General features: G+C 29.1%; 2 protein-coding genes across 2 annotated transcripts; both read left to right on the top strand.

Moving 5' to 3' along the window:
- Positions 1-14,372: 14,372 nt before the first annotated feature.
- LOC147943555 (CLAVATA3/ESR (CLE)-related protein 4) lies at positions 14,373-14,909 on the top strand. The gene has a single exon (XM_087452824.1). The coding sequence runs from the start codon at positions 14,434-14,436 to the stop codon at positions 14,677-14,679; it is 246 nt and encodes an 81-aa protein (XP_087308950.1). The 5' UTR covers positions 14,373-14,433; the 3' UTR covers positions 14,680-14,909.
- Positions 14,910-20,568: 5,659 nt separating this feature from the next.
- Positions 20,569-20,873, top strand: LOC109133014 (CLAVATA3/ESR (CLE)-related protein 7). Its single transcript, XM_087513167.1, has one exon. The coding sequence runs from the start codon at positions 20,619-20,621 to the stop codon at positions 20,871-20,873; it is 255 nt and encodes an 84-aa protein (XP_087369293.1). The 5' UTR covers positions 20,569-20,618.
- The last annotated feature ends 4,447 nt before the right edge of the window (positions 20,874-25,320 follow it).

Here is a 25,320-nt window from a genome sequence, read left to right as displayed (position 1 = left end):
GAATAAAAATTTATTTTCAGAAAGTATACCATTTTTGTTGTTGTAAGTTTAGATATAAGTTACAACTTTTATAGAGAAATCATACAAGGGCACATCAATACATATGAGACACTGGTCTAGCGACGTGTATTAAAAGGATCGCACTTTTTTCAGAAAAGAAACACTAGTGTTTAGTGATATAGTCATCTTCATCAAAACAAGCTTTGCAGACAAAATTATTAAGGAATTACAAGAATACAAAATTTAGTGGATGCATTTTTCTCATGTCGATACTTTTTCCAAAGATGCAAAACGTTTACACAGCGGCTTTATGGTAATGATTTTTCAACAGGTTAGGATAATATGATCACTTTACTAAACAACTCCAACAAATCTCGGTTATATCTATTCTTTTTACAACACGTTTATCAATGAGCCATATATCATATTTCGAGAGAAAAATATGGTAGAAGACATGGAGAAATTACTTCACCTCATGATCGACTCATCAAAGTTTTTGAAAAACAATGTTCCAAGGGTATGTTTGCCATTTGGGATATGGAAGACCAAAGATAGGAAAGAGCTCCAAGGGTATGTTTGCCACAAGTTCCATGGCGTAACAAGAGTAAAAATTGACCAAATTAACAAAATAAATATTAACAGATGCTTTTTGGTTTAATACGATTTGACATTCAATTCAAATAAATTAATAATAATGACTATACAAAATGTAATACTTACTTATCAATATAAACAAAAAGCTAAAGTTTTTTTGTTTTTGATAATTATAGTTTCATAACTTTATCATTTATATATATTTAAATACTAAATACTGAAAAGAATTTTCCCAGTCTCTATCCATGAATAGTAAAAATAGAATGAAAAACACTGTTTGAAGAGAAAGAATGAGAAATCCTAACATATGGGAATTTAAAAGGAAAATCAAAATAAAAATAAATCAGTGGAATTGGTGAAACTAAAGGAGTAAAGAACAAGGCATCATGAAGATACGGATAGAGAAGGGAAGAAGTGAAAGGAACCAATGAGAGATCTCGTGATCCAAGATGATGATGATTTAATGCTATAGTTTCTGTCTTTGTAAGCTTTTGCTTTTATTTTGGCATTAACTACATAACGTACTCTATATAGATAATAATTTTTTTTTTTTCACATTATAGTATAAGACAAAATTTCTATCTATCTTAACAATTTGAGCAATACAGCTTATCAAATGGGGTCAGCTATATATACATAATATATGTATACTTTTTAAAAAAACTTGAGAGGATATTAACGAGGGATCTTTTCTTTGACCTCCGCAAATAATGATATCAAGTATATCAACATAGAAGATGTGAGCTCAAAACCAACTGATTTAGTGATTTTCATATGAATAATCAACAAATCAAAAGAAGAATAAATAGTTGTAAAAGAGAAAAAAATAAAAGAAATGGAAAGAAAATCATATATATAAAAGTAGAGTTTCAGTCTCTCCTTATTGGTCCACTTGGTAATGCAATTTTAACAAAAAAAAAATTATATTAAAACACAAATTTAAAACAATTATTTTTTACATTTAACTCACATAATATAAAACTGAAATCTTTATAGCTTCTCCCTATAAATTATGCATTAACTTTATTTCTCTACTAATTTGTATTAATCAATTGTATTAAAACAAAACAATAACTCATTTTTCTATATGTAATTTTTCATCATTTCTCTTCCTATAAATACTCATTATCTTATTCTCTTAGTTTATCACTCTTTCATTTTCTCATCTTCTTCCACTACTCTCAAATCTCTTTTTGTTTTGTTTTGTTTTGTTTTGTATTTTTTTTTGTTATTGTTGTTGTATGGGTTATAAAAAATCAAATCAAATATCATTGTAAAAGCTTAGTTTTAGAGTTTGTATGATATGTATATCTTATATATTTATTTTAGTCTTTTAAAATGTTTATCTCCATTTTCTATTTTATATTAACATCTTATAAGTCATTATTTTCATACTTCCTTACAATATTCACCACACAATAAGATCATAAAGTTGAAATGATCCATATATAATTATCTATTATGTCTCTGGTTATCTCACATATTCATGTATCATTTTAAATAATTTATAAAGGTCAATATAATATTTAAAGATCAATATAATTATCCATTTATCCATTTATAAAGACTATTTTGTTTTGTAATCCAATTGTTAAATCTGCAGAGATCAATATAATATATATTATTTTTTTATGATTTGAGGTTTTTGAAAACAAAAAAAAACATAATTAAACAATTGGTTTTTTGTGTCTTTAATCAAAATAAAAAATTATCCAAAAAACAAAATATATTCAACTGGAACTTAAATAGAAAAATAAAATATAATTTTAAAAATATCATTTCACTAAATTCTCTAAAGATGAAACCATTAGTATGAAATCTAACACTATAAATTAAATTGATGAGTGAAAACCAAAAAAAATATAATTTATCCTTGGGATTTTAAAAATTATTGAGATTGAAGAATTCATATAATTTTATAAGAAAACTAATTTAGTTTGTCACTTAAAAAGTAATATTTTTTATTTTGAAATATTATGTGCAAGTGTTGAGTTTATATCAACAAACAACCAAATCATGTGAATTTTGAGTTAGCCACTTAGTATTCCATTTATTTTAGGTTATAAAAAATTAAAATATTTATTTATAATTAAAGACATGTAACTCCATTTAACTCAAATGTAACTCCTATCCAATAATTGTACATTAATTCATTCCTCCTACTAACTTATTATCTTTCAATCATATATATAAAAGTAGAGTTTCAGTCTCTCCTTATTGGTCCACTTGGCAATGCAATTTTAACAAAAAAAAATTATATTAAACCACAAATTTAAAACAATTAATTTTCACATTTAACTCACATAATATAAAACTGAAATCTTTATAGCTTCTCCCTATAAATTATGCATTAACTTTATTTCTCCACTAAGTTGTATTAATCAAGTGTATTAAAACAAAACAATAAATTAGAATTGTAACTCTCATTTTTCTAAATGTAATTTTTCATCATTTCTCTTCCTATAAATATTCATTATCTTATTCTCTTAGTCTATCACTCTTTCATTCTCTCATCTTCTTCCACTACTCTCAAATCTCTTTTTTGTTTTGTTTTGTATTTTTTTTTGTTATTGTTGTTGTATGAGTTATAAAAAATCAAATCAAATATCATTGTAAAAGCTTAGTTTTAGAGTTTGTATGATATGTATATCTTATATATTTATTTTAATCTTTTAAAATGTTTATCTTCATTTTCTATTTTATATTAACATCTTATAAGTCATTATTTTCATACTTCCTTACAATATTCACCACACAAAATAAGATCATAAAGTTGAAATGATCTATATGTAATTATCTATTATGTCTCTGGTTATCTCACATATTCATTTATCATTTTAAATAATTTATAAAGATCAATATAATATTTAAAGATCAATATAATTATCCATTTATCCATTTATAAAGACTATTTTGTTTTGTGATCCAATTGTTAAATCTGCAGAGATCAATATAATATATATATTTTTTTATGATTTGAGGTTTTTGAAAACAAAAAGAACATAATTAAACAATTGGTTTTTTGTGTCTTTATTCAAAAAAAAAATTATCCAAAAAAAAAACATATTCAACTGGAACTTAAATATAAAAATAAAATATAATTTTAAAAATATCATTTCACTAAATTCTCTAAAGATGAAACCATTAGTATGAAATCTAGCACTATAAATTAAATCGATGAGTGAAAACAAAAAAAAATATAAGTTATCCCTGGGATTTTAAAAATTATTGAGATTGAAGAATTCATATAATTTTATAAGAAAACTAATTTAGTTTGTCACTTAAAAAGTAATATTTTTTATCTTGAAATATTATGTGTAAGTGTTGAGTTTATATCAACAAACAACCAAATCATGTGAATTTTGATTCAGCCACTTGGTATTCTTTTTATTTTAGGTTATAAAAAATTAAAATATTTATTTATAATTAAAGACATGTAACTCCATTTAACTCAAATGTAACTCCTGTCCAATAATTGTCCATTAATTCATTCCTCCTACTAACTTATTATCTTTCAAGAGAAATTATTTTTGGTTAAATTTTAATATTTTTTATTTATTTTGGTTGGCTAAACTTTTATTCATATTTTGGTTGGCTAAATTAATATATTTCTCATGTAAAATTATTGTTTATAATATATTTCTCATTTCAAAGTTTAAAGCAATATATCATATATATAAAAGTAAGGTTTTGGTCTCTCCTTATTGGTTGATTTTCATTTAATGTTTTCTAATTTTTTAAAATTTTTTTATTTGCTTTCTAATTGCTTTAAACAATATTTAAGATCCAATAAACACAATACATTTAACTCACACATTAAAATAAAATTATAACTGAAAATAAAATAAATTATGCATTAATCATATTCTACCACTCAATTCTATTCAAACACAATAAATTACTATTGTAACTCCATAGTTCTACAAGTGACTTCCATCATTTCTTATGATATAAATAAGCATTCTTTCAATCTATCATTCTCTCATATTGACATTCTTTTACTATCTCATTTTCACATTCTCTCATTCTCTTCTACAATACCTCAAATCATTTTTCGTTTTTTTTTTGTTATTTTTGATTTTTTATTTTTGTTGTATGGGTTGTAAAAAATAAAAGAAATATCATTGTAAATTGTTAATGCTAAATTTTAATTTTAGAGACTACATGATATATATTTTACATTGTTTTTATTTTAAAAGATTTATCTCTTTTATCTAATTTGGATTATTATCTTATAAGTAATCATTCTCTCTTCCTCTCCCACCAATATCAGATGTTGTTATATCTCGTATGTGTTGTAAGAGTTTGATTCTATATTTTAATTTAGAAAGTATTGTATATATATAGATATTACATTGTTCTATTTTTTAAAGATTCATCTCCATTATCTAATTTGGATTACCATCTTATAGTAAACATTCTCTCCTCCTCTCCTACCAATATCAAATGTTGTTATATCTCATATGTGTTGTAACTTGTAAGAGTTTGATTCTATATTTTAATGTAGAAAGTATTATATATATTTAACATTGTTTTCAATTTTTATTTTATTTATATAAAAAATTATTTCTTTTATATTTCTTGCCTTTCTAGTCTATTCATATTTATTTTTTAAATTTGCATAGTTAAATTTAAATTCACATATGTTGGTTTTAACAAAACAATCAACTTTATTTGAGAATTAGATGTTCCTATTCATTTTTAAACGATCAATGTGTAACATATAAGCATTTTGTCTTGCAATCACAAGTTCCATTTCCATTACTTAACTCCATGGTTAAACTATAATATATGTTGTCCTATTTGTAGGAATAACAACATACTTATTTAATTTATTTAAAAGAGCAGATGATTAAACGAAATAAACATTTCTCCAAATTTTATAATTCAATCAGTGAGTGTACTTATTACTTTGAAAAACTTTTACATTGAAGTTCATAAAATCATATAAGAAAACTAAAATACTATATCACTTCAAATTTGGAAGGAAACACTTGGTATTCCTTTTTAAAAAAGTCAAGACACATATAAAAAATTATTAATATTTAACTCACTTTAAAGACATTAAAGGTCATTTAATTCAAAAATAACTTCTATCCAATAATTTCATACATTACTCCCACAAATAAATATATATATATATATATGTTCAAGATTGTATTTAAATATTACATAATTTTTTAGTTAGCTAAATTTATAGTCACATATATACAATATATATACATAAGAATTTATATTACTTATTAACACCATAATTCGACCCATTATTTGCTTAACTCAATATAGGTTTCAAAGCCAACTAAAGAAAACAGAAACGATCTTATTGATATTAGACCAAAACATGGGCATACAAACATAATCACTTACACGGAAGATATTTAAAAAAAAATAACTTATTATTGCAACATCAACGTATGAAGGGTGTACATAAGCAGTTAATTAGAAAATCTATAATACAATAAATGTATTGGAAACAATATAAGTCAATGATAAGATTGGATCCTCAAAAGCAAGAAACAACATCTTCATAATTCATAAAAAGTAAACGCCACAATTATACACATCTGAACGAAATGATATAAACATATAGTGTATTAATAAAAGTGACGGCAAAGCCCGTATATGCCTAATTAAAACAAAATAATACAAAAGAGAAAACAAAAAAGACCAAAAAAAAATAAAAAAGTGCCAACTACACCATAACCCACGCGTTGCGTGGGGAAGCACCTAGTCTAAAAATAAGAGAGAGCTTAAAAGGGAGTTGTTCTGGAGTCGACAAGTCCTGATCGTGAGTTCCATTAGATTAGATGGTGAAGATATATATATATATATATATATGTGAGCATTTATGACGCATGGATACTACGTATTTATCAGTTTACCCCACTTTTTTTTTGGTCATAACAATACAAAACCTTGAACATAATTTGATTTTTGATACAACGATCTCACAAAATTACAAATCAATGGACGATCTCACGAATACCACCACATTCTTTTTCTTTTTGCAATATCTGAATAAGTTTTGATGTTCAAAGTCCTACAGTTTAAGTTTTGTTGTCAATTATAAGTCTATATTATATGAAAAATCTCTTCTTATTAGATGACAAAACTCTTTCTCTTCGTAAACATAAATAAATTATAAGTAATAATATATTTTACAAAATATATGATGTATACAATTTCAATTTGAATTTCAATTTAAGTGAATGAACAAACAAATGAACTCCTAAAATAGTATCGCTCTCGACTTGACACGGAAAAAGTTTTGTTGTGTTCTCTTCAATCATGTATACGTGATAATCACCTTTCTTTACGAAAAGTATTATGAAAGCCTAAAGTAGAGAAGGTTCACCAGAAAAGCCCAAAATCTGGAAAAAAAAATACTTGGTTTGGTTGATATTAGTCGGGCTTGGAATGATAGAGACTATTTTAAGTTTTCGATTACTAGGCTTGTTTGTAGTTGGTGGCACCTATATTGGTTTACTGATTTTGAGGCCCATGTAATATCTTCAGTACGAGGAATGAGGATCATAACGACTCAATTATATTTTTGCGAGTAGTTTTATTTTCACCGTCTAAATCCAAACCTAAAACATGTCTGCATCTAGCCTCTTTCCAAGAATATTTCATGAATCAATCGGTTAAGACACCGACTTTGAAATTATATAATTTTCCGGTTTTATTGGTTTAAAAACCCCAACTTTACTAGGTACGGTCCAGTTTCTTATTGGCATCCCATAATTAAAAGTAAAAATGAACCAGACATAATAATATACATGTTATGGGTCCTATGAACCACTCTACTTTCATAGGTTTGAATTGAAAACTTGTGTAATTCTAACATGGTATCGTAGTCCAAGTAAACCCAACAAATTAATTTACAACCGATCCAAAAGTAAAATTTGATTCAAGATAAATAGGTTAAAAGATCTATCATCTCTAAGTAAGATGTTATAAATCTTATATTGAAACTAAGAAATGGATAGATACCAGACCTAACATATACGTACATGTTGAATTAAAAAGTTGGAATTCTTAGACCATTAACAATCTTTGGAGTATGAGTATAGAAATGTTGACGATTCCCCTAGTAACAATGAAGGTCTCTAGTACTCTCTTGACGGATGACCTTTGCTTTAATGAAACAGTTTTAAACCGTACGTTAGAAAGTTTGGTGAATCCTTGTAGCCTATGACAAGACACCCCAACTTCCAATCCAAACATCTATTTATGTTTACTCATTATAATTTCAACGCTGAAATGAAAAACGCATAATATAGAATTTAAAGAAGCATAATGAAGAAAATATTCTTGCGATTTTGGATAATCTGTGCGAAGGCAAGACAACAAGCACACACAACAGTCACATACCTAGAACGTCTGAACAACCCTTACGAACTGAAGTTAAGGGATACTCTGGAGTATGGACAATATGGTACCATGAAGCAAGTAATGCATTTTGTTATCAAATACTAAGAAGTAACACAAAGGGTCTCTCCGCCTCATGGTTAATTTTTTATATATTGGTGAAATTATACGTAAGTTTCACTTAACTAGTGACAAAGAACTGTGAGTTGTATTTTGTTATCTACTTGGATTATTATACTTAGATTTGCCATAGTTCAATGGTTTTTTTTTTTTTATCGTGCGCCCAGATGAATTTTGTGCGGAAATTTGACTTACAATACAACTAGGTGATACCCGTGCTACAGCACGGGATTATATATTTTGTTAGTTATTTTTTTGTAATTTGTATTTTTGTAATATAGTTTTTTTATTTTAATTTATTTTCTTTGTTTATATAGTATTTATTTGTATATTTGGGGTTATACAGTAAATTGGAAATCCTAATAGAGTAAGTAGTTTGTAAAATGTAGTTTTTCACGGAAACAGACACACCACAATAGTAGATAGTACGTAGTTTTGTAAGAGAATAGACACTCCGCAATATCGGATAGTAGTTTTGTAAGAGGATAGACACACCCTGCTTCCATAGCTTAATTTATAGTTTGATAAAATACATGTTTTAACGGATTTAACTCAAAAAAATTTTATATTTTAAATTTTTAAGAATTAAAATATTAATATTACTTAAATATTTTATAGACTTTAAATATATTATAATATTTTAAACTTTCGAAGGAGTTCAAATATTTATAATAATTTAAACATTGTATAAAAAATTTAAATATTTATAATATCTTAAACTTTTTTAAAAACGTAAATATATTATAATATGTTTACTTTTTAAAATTTTAAATATTTTCAAATATAGAACCAAATTAAACTGTTAAATTTGGATACCTGATAAATCAAGCTTCCTGCTCATTTGTACTCAAAACATTTTAGTCACATATTTATAGTGATTATGAACCATATTCCATAATATTTAGTCGATGTGGGATATACACCTTTTCTGTAAATTAGTTTACAACTTTACATATATATAATTTCTGCGTTTTTAATTCTTTCTATCTATACTACTCACAATTAATTACTAAAATTTTGTTAAGGAAATATTATAATATCGGAAATCAAACAATTTAGTCAGATTTGGTAACTTGAATATTCGTTTTTAAATATTTTAACTGAATCACTAAATATTCCTTTTAAAAGATTATCTGTTAAGATCAATCTCGGTAATTAAGGAAATATCCGAATTTTTGGTAATTAAAATTTATGGTTTTCATTTAAATACCTTAAAGGAAAATGAAATCAGAGTGTTTGCCTGTAACGAATAACTCTGTTTGAGATCTTAAATAACTAATCTTGAATGAAATAATATACTGGATCCGAAAAATATTATTCTGGAGTACAAACAGATCCGCGGATTTTTTTCCTTCTGTAGTCGGATATATAAGGATCCGCGTCCCGACCTGGCAATTTTTTAAGTAATCGACCGAGGGTATTTTCGTCATTTAATGAAATCCAAACTATAGGTTAATTAGATTAAATTTTGTGATTCTCTAATCATTTTTAATGAAAAACCTACCAAAACCAAGTCATGTTCCATTTTTACTCTAGAGAGTACTTCTGCTTTAATAGTATAGATATATATTTTACAAAGACAAAGTTGGGCCACTTTGTAATCTATAAAGCTTTCGTATTTTGTTTTGAGTACGTCAACTGTCGTAACTTGTACTTTTTCTTCTTTTCATATTCACTTTTTATGGTGGCCATACATATAAGTTTATGAGGGAAAAGTTGATTTACAATGTTATATATTTTACAAAAGAAAAGCTGGGTCGCTTTGCAACCCATACATCTTTATTTTGTTTTGATTAATCGATAAAACTATTTTGTTTTTCCTTTTCATATTTCATACTAAATTGCAACATGTTTATTTAAAAAATCATTAATATTAGTACCATTTTATATTGGCAACTGTGGACTCACTTTTTCTTTTCACAGTACCAAAATTTTATAAAAATATTGTTCTTTTATTAAACAACGTAGTACTATAATGATTGAATTTTTCTCCCGGTATAATGGTTGATTATGTCATATATAATGATAATTAAGTAGTCGACGTCAAATCCTAAAGGGCCCCTTCATAAGAGTGGAGTAGAGTCAATGATAATAAAATTATAAGTATAGTGCTTAATATGGTAATCCGTCGATCATTAATAGATAGAAGTCCCAACATCTTTTTGGATAAAATGCCGAAAGTTTATATTTATTACTATACAATTTGATTCAAATTTTGTTATTAATATAATCATGATACGTCTTAGGTTTATCAATTAGATATATCGAAACATAAGAAAATTATTTTTATAAAACATATTTACATATAATTTACATGTGAAATTTTATTTTTTAATTATTATTTTTGTTATTTTTAAATATTTTAATATTAACTAAGATATAGATTTGATAGAAATTTTAAAGTTCTTATCTATGAAGATGAAGTGCATAATGTTATGAAATTAGGTTTATCATCATGAAATAAATAGTTAAATTGTATTGTAAAATAGAACTTGGAAGATTGAAATTCGTAATTAAAACAAAAGTTACTTAAATAAAAATAGAAAATGTGTAAGCTACCGCTTGAGTTTAATTACTACGAAGAAAAATTTACATTTATTTATTAAATTCAAGTATATAAGTAGGCCTTATCATTTAATATAATACGATTAAATGTTTACAAAAAAAAAAATTACTTTATTCTCTGGTTGAGATTCTTCTATTCGGTTGCCTCTCATTTTGACATTTCATTTTACAATATTGTTTTCTTAATATTCCAAAGATAAAATCTAAATTTTCAACAGAACTTCCATGAAAGTGAAGATTTAATTTATTTAATAAAAGCCATTATACTCATATCCATTATTTATAATAATCCAATAGTAAACAAAATTTATGCACCACTACATTGATTAAAAAAAATTATGCACCACTTAAATACAATATTAACTGTGAACAACATCATTAACAAAAAAGGAATAATTAAAAATGAACTACTATGAACAACTTCCTTTTTCTTTTCAATGATCTGGCATATGGGCATGTTCCACTAGATAGAACGGTAGTTCGATAAGAATTGTGTTCGTGAGTGTGAGATGACCGGATAAAAAAGTTAAGATAAAAGTTAGGAGAGATGACGGAAACATCTTTACTCATTCGTTGCTTTTTATAATAACATTCATGAAAGATATCAAGTTTATATATAACTATAAGGGTTTAGTATTGGTTCACATAAACTAAGGTTATGAGCAGTTGTAGTTGGACATGTGTGACACTAGTTACAAAACCGTTTGACATTGTGAAAGCGTAACATTTGTGATAACAGTCTTTACGTTGGAAGATAGTTGTAAAAAATAATTAATAACAAATAATACACAAACTTTTCTAGATATCACTTCACTGTACGTACATTTGTTTTCAATATAAATATTAACCTTAAAACTATTCGGGTAATATATTAGAGTATTTCTCTATATTATTTCCACTTTTCCACAATTAATTAGCTTACCATATCTACTTCTCCACTTTGCCTTTGTCTACTGATAATTTTAGAGCTTTAAAATAATTTTAGAGCTTTAAAATAATTTTAGAGCTCAACGAAAAGTTGACTCTGTCTTAAATACTTATCTTTCAGAGTTGCGTTTGTCCTTTTGGTAAATTACTCGATAAAAGTCATGGTTGCTCACTTGGTCGTCGTCCAAAGTGTTCTAATTTAAAATTTCACAACAATGTGGTTTAACGGATATATAACCCTAACGAAATTTTTTGATAGGTTGTTCAAGGGAGTCTCAAATCATTTGAAGATGAGTAATCCAAAGATCACGAAGCCTTTCTTTCACATATACGCGTGATAAGATATGACCGACTCACGGATATGGAAACTCGAGAGAAATGGAAACTCGCGGAAAAGACGATCCATGAGGGATAAGGCTTATCATTTTGGAAGTCCAAGGTGGTTTAGACGACAATATATATATATATAGAAAATCCTAAGGCTCTTGCGAGAGTACCACACTAAAGAACCTTGAGCCGCCGCTAGAGAGAGTGAGAGATCCATATAGCATTAGATCGAGTTTTCCAAGAGCCGTGGTTGAGAATCCGAGAGTCGTAGTCGAGAGAGAGATCAATAAGTAGCAATCTGAATCCTTGTCCATCGATAGTATTAACGATGTATCATCGGATGGTAACGGTGGTCAATATTTTGTGTAGTATCACAAGATCAGGTCGAGGGATTATCGAGTAAGATGAGAGATTGCCGAGAATTAGCACTAAGGATCGTAAACCAACAGTGAGTGCGTGACTATGGCCGAGTTCTATAGTTGATTCTCTAACTCGCGGTGTATTTAATCTTGTTTGCTTGCTTGTCATGGTAAATTGTGTTATTGCAATAATAGATGATTGATCTAACCGATTTTTAGAAAACTGTCTTATGTGTTTATTTGACTTGCATAACTTGATTGGAATAAACCCTATGTTGGTTTGAGATTATTGAACTGAGCCTAGTGAGATGGGATGACCACTCCACTAAGCAAATTTGTTTGCTTACACCTCCTTTTTGAATGCAGGAAAAGAAATGTCCGAGGATCTAAGCCTAAATGGTTGACCAGCTCGCGTGAAGAAGGCAAAGGAAAGGAGAATATGCATGGTGGCTTTGGGTAGTTTTATTTCTAGTCTAGTATTTTAAAACAATGTAATAGCTTATTGGCATGACTTTCGTTATACTATAACCTCATCTTAAATTTGAATGCACGTTTATGCTTATTTATGGCATATTTGCTTAACCGAATGCACATATTGTTAATGTGAACAAACGAAAAATACACTAGCCCTTAAGTTAATACGGACAAAGGTTTAAATTGGTAATGAAAATAGGGTTGGGGCGTTACAGTAAACCTCATATATTCTTCCCTTCAAAATTTTACCAAGCACAGACTCATTGTTACTTGCTAACATCTTCCCTTCTAAACGTTTTTGTAAAAATGTTAGCAAGTAACAATGAGTCTGTGCTTGGTAAAATTTTGGTTTATGACCAAATACACCTCATAATCAGAATACAAAGGTTGATTTATTTTCTGGTTTATTTACTTGTTTTCATATTAGAAATAAAGGTTATAAAGAGTAGACGTGTTATTATGAAGTAAGGATAATAAGCAAGCTTTAATTCCACACTGTTTCCAAAGATTAGCTAGCCTAAAACATGAACTTACAAACAATCTTTAAAATATATCAGTTGTTTTGTTCGATATGAACATTTTGTTTGGACGTGTTAACACAAAAGTCACCTGAATAATTCTCTATCTGTGGGAATAAGAAGTATATATGATACATAAATTATGTGATTGCTTCGAATCAGTTTTACTTTCTTCGGAAACTGTCAGTCAGCTAGAGTAACATAATTCTAAGGATGGTTTAAAATACTTCACTTTTGGAAGAAACCACAAAATAACCGACGACCAAGAGAAAAATCTCCCAACATGTGTTATAAAATAACTAAATCCGCTCTAAATCTATACAGTTGTTACAAAAACTTTTCTTCTAGTCTTGAAAATATGACTCGTTTCTGCAATAGCTTTCCCTGAAAAATGGAATTTGTAAGACTCTCTTCTCTTTTTCATATATATCGTCGAAAAAGTCTCTTTAATTTGTTCAGTTTCCAATACATAACTGACATATCAAAGATTCACGGTGGAGATAAGCTAGTTCCTCAAGTTCCGTCTATAGAATCTTGTGGGCTCAAAATGCTCATTCTTCATCAAGCGTCTATCGAATAGAAGAACTGAAAGGTATAAAACGAGATTAGGGCAAAAAAGGTTTATCAAAGACCTGGAGAAGACTATCAAGAGACATTTTACCCTGTATGTAATCTATGTACTTGAATTAAGAAAACTATAAATAATCTGTTAGACATATTCTATAACTTCTCGGTTTAAACTGAAAACATATTGCATTCTTTCTAATATGTAGAAGAACGGAAATGGATTACTTTTATATAAAAAATGGTAGGGGGCCTTTCGTATCTAAAGGGCGACGACCTTTCAAGATCGTAGGGGGGAAAAGGGAAATGACATCTTGGGGATCGACTTGCAGGCAATATATGACAAGCCAAACTGATCTGACTAGATTCCAACTTAGTGCATACATGACCATGGCAACTCAAACTTAAAAAAACAAACTTTACTTTTTTCATAAATGTACTTAAGTTCTTTAAAATACACAATGAGATTAGTTAGACAGGTCATTAATCATTCAATCGCTCAACTATATAAACCTGGAGTTAGAAGCATCTAAGGTATCACATTTGATTTGAACCTTCACATACTAGCTTGAAGAGGAATTTAGTAAAGCAAGATTAATAACAATTAACTGAATATGGCAAGTCTTAAGTTATGGGTTTGTCTTATCTTGCTTCTACTCGAGTTCTCGGGGCACCAATGCCGGCCACTGGTTGCGGAAGAGAGGCCTTCGGATTCAGGGAACATAAGAAAGATTATGAGGGAACTTCTCAGAAGATCAGAAGAGCTGAAGGTGAGATCAAAAGGCGACAAAACGATCCTAGGCAATACCCTTGACTCAAAGCGGCTCAGCCCTGGTGGACCGGACCCAAGACATCACTAAAAAGACGTGTAACTTTTTAACTTTTCGGTGAGGTTTAATTCAAACTTTCGGTGAGGGTTATTTGGCGTAACTCAAGGTTACTATCTTGTTAACGTTGAGGTCATAATCTTGAAGTATGGTCATAAATTCATAATCATGCGAAATAGATAATGTGCCTGTTTTTCCTTAATTAATGGGGTTTCTTTTGTGCGTACCAAAATTATGAGGAATTGGCATTTATCTTCGTCTTCTTTGTTTTGTTTTGTTCTTTGTTTTTCTTTTTCTTTTTTGTTAATTTAGTACCGTGACCACGACAACTCCACTCTAGGGGTTATATTAGTACTTCGTTGAAATTATCCACAATTCAAATAGGAAAATAAACATGGTTAAAAATATCTTATGGCGAAGGAATAGTATCAAGTGAATAAGTACGGCTAAGCTGATCAATTAAGATTGATTTCCACTGAACGTGTGGAATTATGATTTTATTCGACACTGAATTCTGAGCTTAACGTGTGTTTAAGTTATAAATCGAATTTTCCAAAGTATTATCAATTGCTACACTTCTAACCCGTTTCTATGATGTTCTAATTAAATAATTCCGAAGATACTTTTAAAGCGAGGCTTTGATCATCAAAGAAAGTAAACTAATGGTTAGACCATATATTCTAAATAATTTTTGGTGAGAAGTACGTACTCATATAATATATATAATGGAATACAAAAATCAACCTATTCGAATAATCCCACTACTATATTTGCATATATGTATCATATATGTCACGACAAAATTCGCAATCAGTCGAAAGTGGATGTTAACACATAATTATCTCATAAAGTACACATGCACGCATGCATTAGACAACGATGTGTCTCTAAATATATTTTTATGTAAGAAAATTTGCGTACCATTTCGCTCAATGTAGAACTCCTTCGTGACTAGGGAATTTCGGAACTTATCTTATTTTTTCCTCGTCTTTTTAACCGTCCCAACAAGAGATCAATTAAAATTAAGTCAATAAAGGAAATCCTATATAATTGAACATAGAAGTGTATGTCTTGTCGTAATATTCTAACGAGAGTCGGATAAGAATCATAAGATCTGTTTGTGCGGGAATTGGCACCCCCAACATACAAAAACACTAATTCCTCTTTGTTCTTGAGCAAAAACCTAACTTGTTTTTCAAGAGATTTCATTTCTCCTTTTCTTGTATACTTTGATCTAAGTTCTTTAAGAGATTGTTACTGAATTTGTTTCTCTCCTAAAACAAATTCATTATGAGAAACACCAGTTTCTACAAGATCAATACATGATGACTAAAACATGTAGAAGGATCACCGTTGCGTTGTCATCTGAATTTGAATATGTTAGTATATATTAAAAAGGAAAAAAAATTTTGTTTTAAGGAGGGTTTATGTAAACTTAAATGATACAAAAATTGCCTAATTGATGAAATACTCTTAATAAAGTAAAATGGTTCAGAATACTTAATTAGGACTTATTTGGGCACATGCATAAATAATCAATGGTCTTTACGACCAAAATAAAAAAAAAAATTAATGATCAATGGTCTACTTATAGAGTTAAGGGCATTTACTTATATTTCAGAACCTCAAAATTAAAATTCTTAAATTTTTCGATTTGTTGGATTTTTGACAGATGATATGAATTGGTATCCAAATTAAACCCTGACCTAATACGAATGGTAATATATGTTTCGATTTGGGGTTATATATATTCATGCTTTAATAGGACGTATCTTTTTTTTCATTCAAGAAATTTGGTTTTAATAATATTTTCTCTGTTAATTTCAATTTTTAGTTCTGATATTACAAAGTGAATCCATTTAAATAATTTTAAGATATGGTTTGAGTTTCTGATCGAATGTGCAGTTCGATTTTATTATTTCTGTTCTTTTTGTATTTTAGTTTGTATTAGGTCATCTCCTTTAACTTGACTGAAACGACGGATTAACACAATAGGTCAAGGGAAAGCACACATGACACAAACCTTTGCTGCTTCGTAATGCTTACCAACTCGATATGGCATTAATTTGTATACAAGTGTTTGACTAATTTAATTTTATCTTATATGGCATAATGCATTATACTTGTTAAACTAGGTGATACCCCGCGCTACAGCATGTGATTATATATTTTGTTAGTTACTTTTTTTTGTAATTTGTATTTTTGTAATGTAGTTTTTTATTTTGATTTATTTTCTTTGTTTATATAGTGTTTATTTATATATTTGGAGTTATACAGTAAACTAGAAATCCTAATAGAGTAAGTAGTTTGTAGAATGTACCTTTTCACGGAAACAGATACACCGCAATATTGGATAGTAGTTTTGTAGTAAAATGCATTTGCTTGATAGGTGGCCAGTAATACACAACAAAATCAGCCGTAATAGCTCAATAATTTTGATCAAGCTAGGGATGCAATGGTTAATAACCAATTTTCATTGCATAAGTTGTATAAAACTCTAACTTTCATAAATGTAAACTGATTGTTGCTGGAAAAAAACAAAAAATTGATTGTTGTTGAATAAAATAACTCATAGTATATAAGAATGTAGTTTGGATATAGGAGAGTATAGCATAAATCAATAACTTAATTAATGAAATAAATAATCCTTACAATCAAAATATAGTTTGAGCGAACGTATTAGAAAAGTAAAAAAAAAACAAAAATGATTATAATTAAAATTTTCTGCTTGTGTGTTTCGGTTTTTTGGTGTTATGAGCTCTAGTGAATGAGCAGTATTTATAGACTTATAAGGAGATCCTAGGGTTGTAGGTGAGTGATTAGCAATATATGGAATATGCGAGTAATATACCAATGATTAAGAATATGCAATATTGGTTTCCATTTGCTATTAATTATATAATTTCCAGTTTCCATATAATCTAAATCGAAGATGTAATTAAGATATTCTAGTTTCTATATTCTTAAAATATTGAATGTTGTTTGATTTGTTTAATTAGCATTGAAGATCGAGATAATTTTGGGAACAAAGATATGGAAAGATTATCCTGATTTATGCTTTATTTAGGATACTATTATGGTTCTTAGAATCACAAAATATTCCTTTTTAAAGATTATTTGTTAAGATCGAATCTCGGTAATTAAGGAAATATCCGAATTTTTGGTAATTAAAATTTATGGTTTTCATTTAAATACCTTAAAAAAATGAAATTAGAGTGTTTGCCTATAACGAATAACTCTGTTTGGGATCTTAAATAACTAATCTTGAATGAAATAATATACTGGATCCGAAAAAGATTAATCTGGAGTACAAACAAATCCGCAGGTTTTTTTCCTTCTGTTGTCGGATATTTTAGGATCCGCGTCCCGACCCATAATTTTTTAAGTGATCGATTGAGGATATAATGGTCATTTGTTAAAAACGAAACTATAATTTAATTAGATTAAATTTTGTGATTCTCCAAATGAAAAACCTACCAAAACCAAGTCATGGTCCATTTTGAGTCTAGGGAGTACTTCTGCTTTAATAGCATAGATAATTCTCGAGGTTTACCACCGGTTTTTAACTGAATATAAATCAACACGTATAGACTACTTAATGCTTTTTTAGCTAAACTAACCTAACAACGGAATATATAGAAAATATTGTCTTATCTAACTGGAATTTGAACTTTAGTTCAGAAACTCCATAAGAAAAGTATAATATGAACAAATGATACGAACTACTGAAGAATTATGCCTACTTCAGTTAAAAACAAAGAGAAGCCATCTTCATAAATTCAAGAATCCCTGGTTCGTTCAAAGTTGCTCCAATCTTTTGTAGCTTATCAACCTTTCCAGACCGGCCCACCCCATCCCACCTCTCCTACTCCCACTTTTACCCCTTTCATATATTCCATCTCTCTACAAAACACTCTCCTATGCAAAATGAGGAAGAATCCTTCAAAGAATAGTCAATAACTTCCATGCATCACCGACTCCGGACAACCCCAAAACCCAAATTGTTATCTTTTCGAAGAGAAGAAGTTCATACAGAATTTATTTGAGGCTTTTTATTTGGTAAGCATACGTCGTGCTAGTTTGGTTACATTTAGATAGTTCTAAACCATAATGGACAAAAGTGCACTTAGTTATTCAAGTTTCTCTTATTATTATTTTTTGAATAACTAAGAAGTTTTGAACCGAATCCATACATTCTTTCAGACTCGAAACCAAAACAAATTATATGGTCTCGTCCCAAGCTAATTAATTAATTATATGGTCTTATAAGAGTCACTCGAACCAACGAGCCAACGACCACTATTCTTTTGCCGGAGATATTAATTACCAGTTGAACTATTACTTCTTGGTATTCAATTTCAGGTCTCTAGATAATAACAATAATGATTGTTAGAGGTCTTCATCTGGAAAAATAAAATCTTGAGAAGCATCTCTCTCGTATGTTGGTAAAATCTTGAGAAGCATCTCTCTCGTATGTTGGTATATGTATGTTACACGTACTTTAACAGAGTCATGTATTCATGCCTCTATGAGCTCATCTTCGAAGTATACTTTTTGACCTGATGAAACTAGACGGATTATATTATGAGTTTGGCTTAGTTAGACATGCACTATAAATTGAAGACTACACAAAGAAACTTCACGGTGATAGCCCATGTTAAAGTTTAAGCTGACTTTATCAAACGTCCAAAATTTTTTAGAATAGAGAGGGGATATAGTTAACGTGTCCCTCTTGAGGTTGATTTGAATTCTTTCAACAAGCTCATATATATACTTCAAAAGAATTTTGCCATGTATTGAGAAACTGCCCTGAGATATCACAAACCTTCTCCCCCCTTAGTTTCTCATGCTTAATTCCTCACATATTTAGACATATATTACAACTGTACAAAAGATTCTATTTATTACAAATACTTGAAGCATTTTGTAAATTTTATATATAAAAAAAAAAAAAAATTAGAGTTTGAATGGTTACAATGGTCAAAATAAACAAATCAATCAGCCATGTAATCGTTTTATTTTTTAAGAAAGACAACTAACAGCTGCATACCAATTTTATTTGTTTATAAAACAGTTCGTAAATGGTACATGACGATTTTTTTTTAGCTTTTTATGGATCAGCTACTGCTACGGACCATAATTGATAAATGGTGAATAAAAAGCGGTTCAATCCCTCAACTTTGTCCACTTCAGCCACTGCAAACCTGCAACCATTCGATCCGTTAATAAATATACGTACATGTAGGGTTAGAAACACCATTTGCATCACTTTTCTCTTGCTGGATAGCCTTACCAACTTTTAATACATATGAGTATTCTTTCTATTTAATTAACGTTTATAGTTCTTGCTACCAATTCACAAAGAAGACATTTCTTGTATAGATATTAACTCAAAGATGAACAGTATTTAAGAGTGTGAACTCGGCTCTGGAAGATACGACTTAATTAAGGAAACTTAAGTGGTTCTATATATAGATAAAATTAGAAGATAAGATATAATGAACAATATTGACATGTATTCCGGATAAAATAAGGTACTTACGTGATTCTATTAATAGTGACGAATAAAATAAGGTACTTACGTATTCCGACCTAATCATATCAATATCAGACATAATATATCCATGCAACTAACTCCATCCACTACTTGGTAAACTATTGACATGGCCAGTTGGCCACTATATATCGTTCGAACTAATCTTGAGTATGGTTTCAACGAAAACCCCAAGGTTAAAAGGCTGATTAAAACTAATTAGTGGAACTAGATATATTATGCATATAATTCGTAGGTATCTTTACTAATTCAGTGGCCACTACAGATAGTACTATTATATTTCTTTATCCTTAACTTTTTATATATCTATAAATAGATTCACTTAAGCCTCTTCTTTAATCATCTCTTCACAGTCAAGCTAGTCTACTTCCCCAACTACTAATCTTTCTAAAATTCAGTTGGTTGAAGATCCCTCAATATGGCTTCTAAAGCGTTATTGTTATTTGTTGTACTCATATTTCTGTTGGTAATTGGAATAGAAGGGAGGATACTTTTGGATAATTCAAAGAGTAAAGATGGTGAGAGCAACGATCTTTTGCGACGGTTAGGTTACAATGTTTCTGAACTAACGCGTATTGGTCGAGAGCTTTCCGTCCGAAACAAAGTGGATAGGTTTTCTCCCGGAGGGCCTGATCCTCAACATCACTCTTATCCTTTGTCTTCAAAACCCTAATTTGACTAGAGTATGTGTTGCACCCTGTCATGTATAATAATATTATTTAATATTATTACTATTTCACGTCAATTACTGTAGACTTCCGGAGTCAGTGTGATATTTGATATATTATAATTAAGCTGCAAGATGGAGGGGTCTCCTGAAGTGTACTTGTAATAAAATTTAATGACTCGATATTATTCTTCATGCGAACGACCAACTCCAGTATATTTAGGCATGCATGCTATGATATATAATTATAAGGCTTTTTTTCGTTTCCACAGGCCACAGCTCTTATATATTTACCATTATATTACTAAAACAATACTTTAACCACGAAAAAAAAACAAAATAATAGTTGTATGAAATAATAAGTATCGTACAACGTTTAATTAAGAAGTTGTTTAACCACCATAGAACCATTAGTCATCCTCCAAGCTCAGCAACAAAAATTTGACGTTGCATTCAATAGTATCAATTATCCTCTTTTTGAGCACAAACCAAATTTTATCAATCACATTCGTCAGTCAGACATCTTCAAGTTTGATGTCTTCAACGCCAACAATATCCACAGGCAGACCATTAACCAGATATATATATATATGTATATATATAGTATACATACCCTTACCCATAATAACATGCAACATAGTTTTTGATGCAACATAGTTTTCTTTAATGTTATTATATGCTGTGGTGTGGAATGAGTCCCATAAGCTGAGTATCCAAGAGTCTATCGTCGAGCTAAAACCATACGAGATATCGTACAAATAATTATTGATTTTCATTTTATCTTGATACTATGTGCTGAATTATCTGTGCCTCCCATCTTATATTGTGATGTAACTCAGTTTGTTGCTTTGATACTAGATATTAATTAGGTGTTAAACTTAAAATCCCACTCACCCAAAATAAATAAACAACACAAATGTGCGAGCTACATCCACTTCCTCTGTTGTGGATTTCACCTTTATCAACTGGATTGTTAATAAAATAAAAACATTTTCTATTTTCGCTTTACATCAATAGATACAAAACAAATATAATATAAGACAGAAGAACACGAAAAAACGAATGCATATGTAAGAACATGATGTGGAAGAAAATATTTTACATATAACGAACATGACATTATGAGATCAAACAGGAATTTTGTGATGTTGATCCGCTGACGGTTTTATCCTGAATCACCGGACTACATTTTGTATGTGCGGGCATTCATCACTTGCCTAGTAAATCTAGTTTAATATTCACATGGTTAGCGTTCCAAAAGGCTTATATTATACTGTAAACAACCTGGTCATAATTTCATCTCATCATCTCTCATTCTTGGTTTGGTTCAAGAATTTTAAATTAATTTCTTTTAATTTATTATTTCAAATTTAACGGAAAACTGCAACAAGTAAAAGTCAGAAGTCTTTTTTATTTTCTAAACTTCTATCTGAGTTCTTATTGATCAATGAATTTAACTTTTATATTTAAATAAGGATTGAATTAATGCACTATATACAACAAGAAAAAGCTTGCATCATCGAATTTTATCTTTTCTAAAGTAATACCAACTCTAAATCAGTTTACCTTTTAAGAATAGCATTTTTAATTATTAGTCTCACATGAAGAATATAATGTTGATAAAGAAAAAGAAAAATGACGTTAAAGAAAGCATGTAAATGGGACGGTGACCTTCGAAAACCTAAATACATGAACCGTGGCGAATTGTTTGGAACTAAAGTGTGGTGGTCACATAAAAGAAATCCACTTTTCGTAGTTAGCTCTGATGCTCTTTGTTTCTAGTTATATATTGCTATCACTTTCTAACGTGTAATGAAATATATAGGGAAATTTATAAAAATAGGCATTTTTTAGGAGTGAGATTCGGATTTCGGCATTATTACAATATTACATATAAACATCATTGTTGATGACTTTTTTGTCCTTTGCCTATGAGTGATTTTGTGAGACATGACGTCACATGAGAGAAGAAGTTCTCTACTTCTCTTCTAAGTTATAACGAAACTCCATTAAAAGATCCAGCAAACTTGAAGGATGTTCGACATCTCCACCTTCACTGATTGTTAGTTATGTTTAATTTTGAGAAACATGTGTTAGTGGCGGTGGACGTGTAGCTTCCGCGGTGGGCGCAAATCTTCGGTGGACGGTGGTAGACAGACAGTTTCGAAAGATGGTGGTGATGGCTTCAAGAGGCGATTCAGGTGGTATCTTCGACATGCGGCTTCCACAGTGTGAAGCAACACCGAACTTCCGATGAAACACTAAATGTCGACAAATCATCATAAACAAAAATTAGAGTCTAAGTTGTACTAGTTTTAATATTAATAATTTGTTCATGACTAACAAAAATTAAACCCTAAATTAAACACTAGTTAACTACTAGCAATTGAGAACCCAAACCGATTAATTTACAGTACACCATCCACAAAAAACATATAAAAAGGAGAGATGGAGTTGTAGTAAAGAGAGAGATGGAGTTGAAGAGAAGAGGGAGATAGAGTTGACATCAGCAAAACGAGGGCAAAAATGACTTTTTGCAACATTTGAGTGCCTAAATCTGAACACCATTTCGATAATGCCTAATTCAGAGGGACAATGGGGTTTTGATGCCTAAATTTTAATTAACTCAAATATATACTATGTTGGTAAAAGAATTGTACTTATATCACATATTAATTTATACTGATATCTATATCAGAGGTCGATATCAACAGAAAATATATTTTGAAGAAGTTTAAGAGGTAATAGGATTGGGTTAAAGTGAATTCGGATAAATTATCAAAAGTTAACCCGAGCCATAATATTAATCGGAAATATAGAATTTTGGTTTGAAACCTTTTAGTTTATATAAATAAAAAACGTGTAGTAGCCATGCCTGACATTTATTTTTGAAAATTGATCATCCTTACAAATGTAAAATATTTGAATTACTGAAAACAGTCATGTTATAGCAAAAAAAAAAGTGATGTGTATATACATATTCTATTTAAAAATGTTTTATTAAAACGTAATTACTAGTGCAAAAGAAATGATGACGGAGTACATAAACAAACTAGTTAACAGTGATTCGTTGTCACTTGATAAATGTTAAAGTATTTTACTTGATAAACCGATTGCGATCTATAAAGAGATCGAAAGATGTTAGGATTGACCGATAAATAATAAGTAGCGAACCAAGAAATTATTTTTACCGGAAACATAAAATAACATTTTTTCTATAAATTATAGTGTACAATATATTTTGAACTAACACACAAAAACACTAACATTTTTTGTTAACATATACACATTTTTTGCTAACATATTTTGAGAAACTCAGCCACTCTCCCGAAAACTATGTCAAGTTTACAGATGGTTACTTTATCAATTATCAGCACCCAAATGAGCGTTTGCAGCTAAGGATGAAAGGGTGGTATAGAGATGTTGGCATTTATTCTGATTATTCTCAGCGTCCCAACAGATCTATCATTTTGGTACTCACAGATCCATGACCATGAGTATGGCATCTTACTAATGGTATGGCATCTTACTAATGGCACTAGTGTGTCTCTAGTGAATATCTTTATTCACGGGTTTGTTGCATCCCGTCTAAATTTGAGTTTTTCTGGAACCATAATTATGCCCTCTGTACGTAGAGCCGATCGTGAGTAAAAAATGTTTGGAGATAGTTAACTGTATTTTGAAATAATTTCATTTTTTGCTTCCAACCATAAAACTATAAAACTCCGCTGATGCGTAGTACCGTAGAAAAAGGGACTCGTAAAATTTATAAATTGGCCAATATTAGATTCTACAAAAAAAAAAAAGAGAGTGATATATGTTGATACTGCCTTTCTTGAATAATTTTCACTTACGAAATTAAGCAACAAATTAAGGATTTTCAAAGAAAAAACTTTAATTTTCCTGATTTGTTTTGTCAACAATATCAGTATATATATATATAGATACATGTACATAAATTATTTTCTAATGTAGGTACGAATGTGCACAAGAAACAAAGTATTCCAAATAAATACATGATGACTGTATATACTTATATTATGTATATACAAATGTGCACAACAAACAAATTATTCCAAATAAGTACATGATGACTGGATACTTTTTCAAATATAGTGTTTCGTTGTTATGTTTTCCGTTTTTAATTCAATAGGTTTTTAGCTTTAAGTATGTGTAGACTTTGTCGACTAAGGAGATATCTATAAGAAATTAAATTTAATATAAAAATAATATCTAACTAACATTACATTATACCTAGATTCTTAATAATGCGTGTTAAAATAAAAAAAAAAAGATTCTTTTTTTTTGGACCAACAAAAAAAGATTCTTAATAATGCTTTGAACCAATCAAAAAATATTCTTAATAATTTTTCTTGATAAAGAGAAGTCTAATCTTAATGCGTCTATTATATATAGACTTTTATCATATACAAGCGTACGTCAATTCTGTTTT

Source organism: Camelina sativa, chromosome 5 (assembly GCF_030686135.1).
Source record: "Camelina sativa cultivar CO46 ecotype springtype chromosome 5, ASM3068613v1".
NCBI classification, from domain to species: Eukaryota; Viridiplantae; Streptophyta; class Magnoliopsida; order Brassicales; family Brassicaceae; genus Camelina; species Camelina sativa.
The sequence above is the reverse complement of the archived record's forward strand: the minus strand, read 5'-3'. Positions and strand labels throughout refer to the sequence as shown.

Bases quoted from the DNA above. Each gene is read 5' to 3' on its own strand.
- LOC147943555 (XM_087452824.1), top strand. From the start codon at position 14,434: ATGGCAAGTCTTAAGTTATGGGTTTGTCTTATCTTGCTTCTACTCGAG.
- LOC109133014 (XM_087513167.1), top strand. From the start codon at position 20,619: ATGGCTTCTAAAGCGTTATTGTTATTTGTTGTACTCATATTTCTGTTG.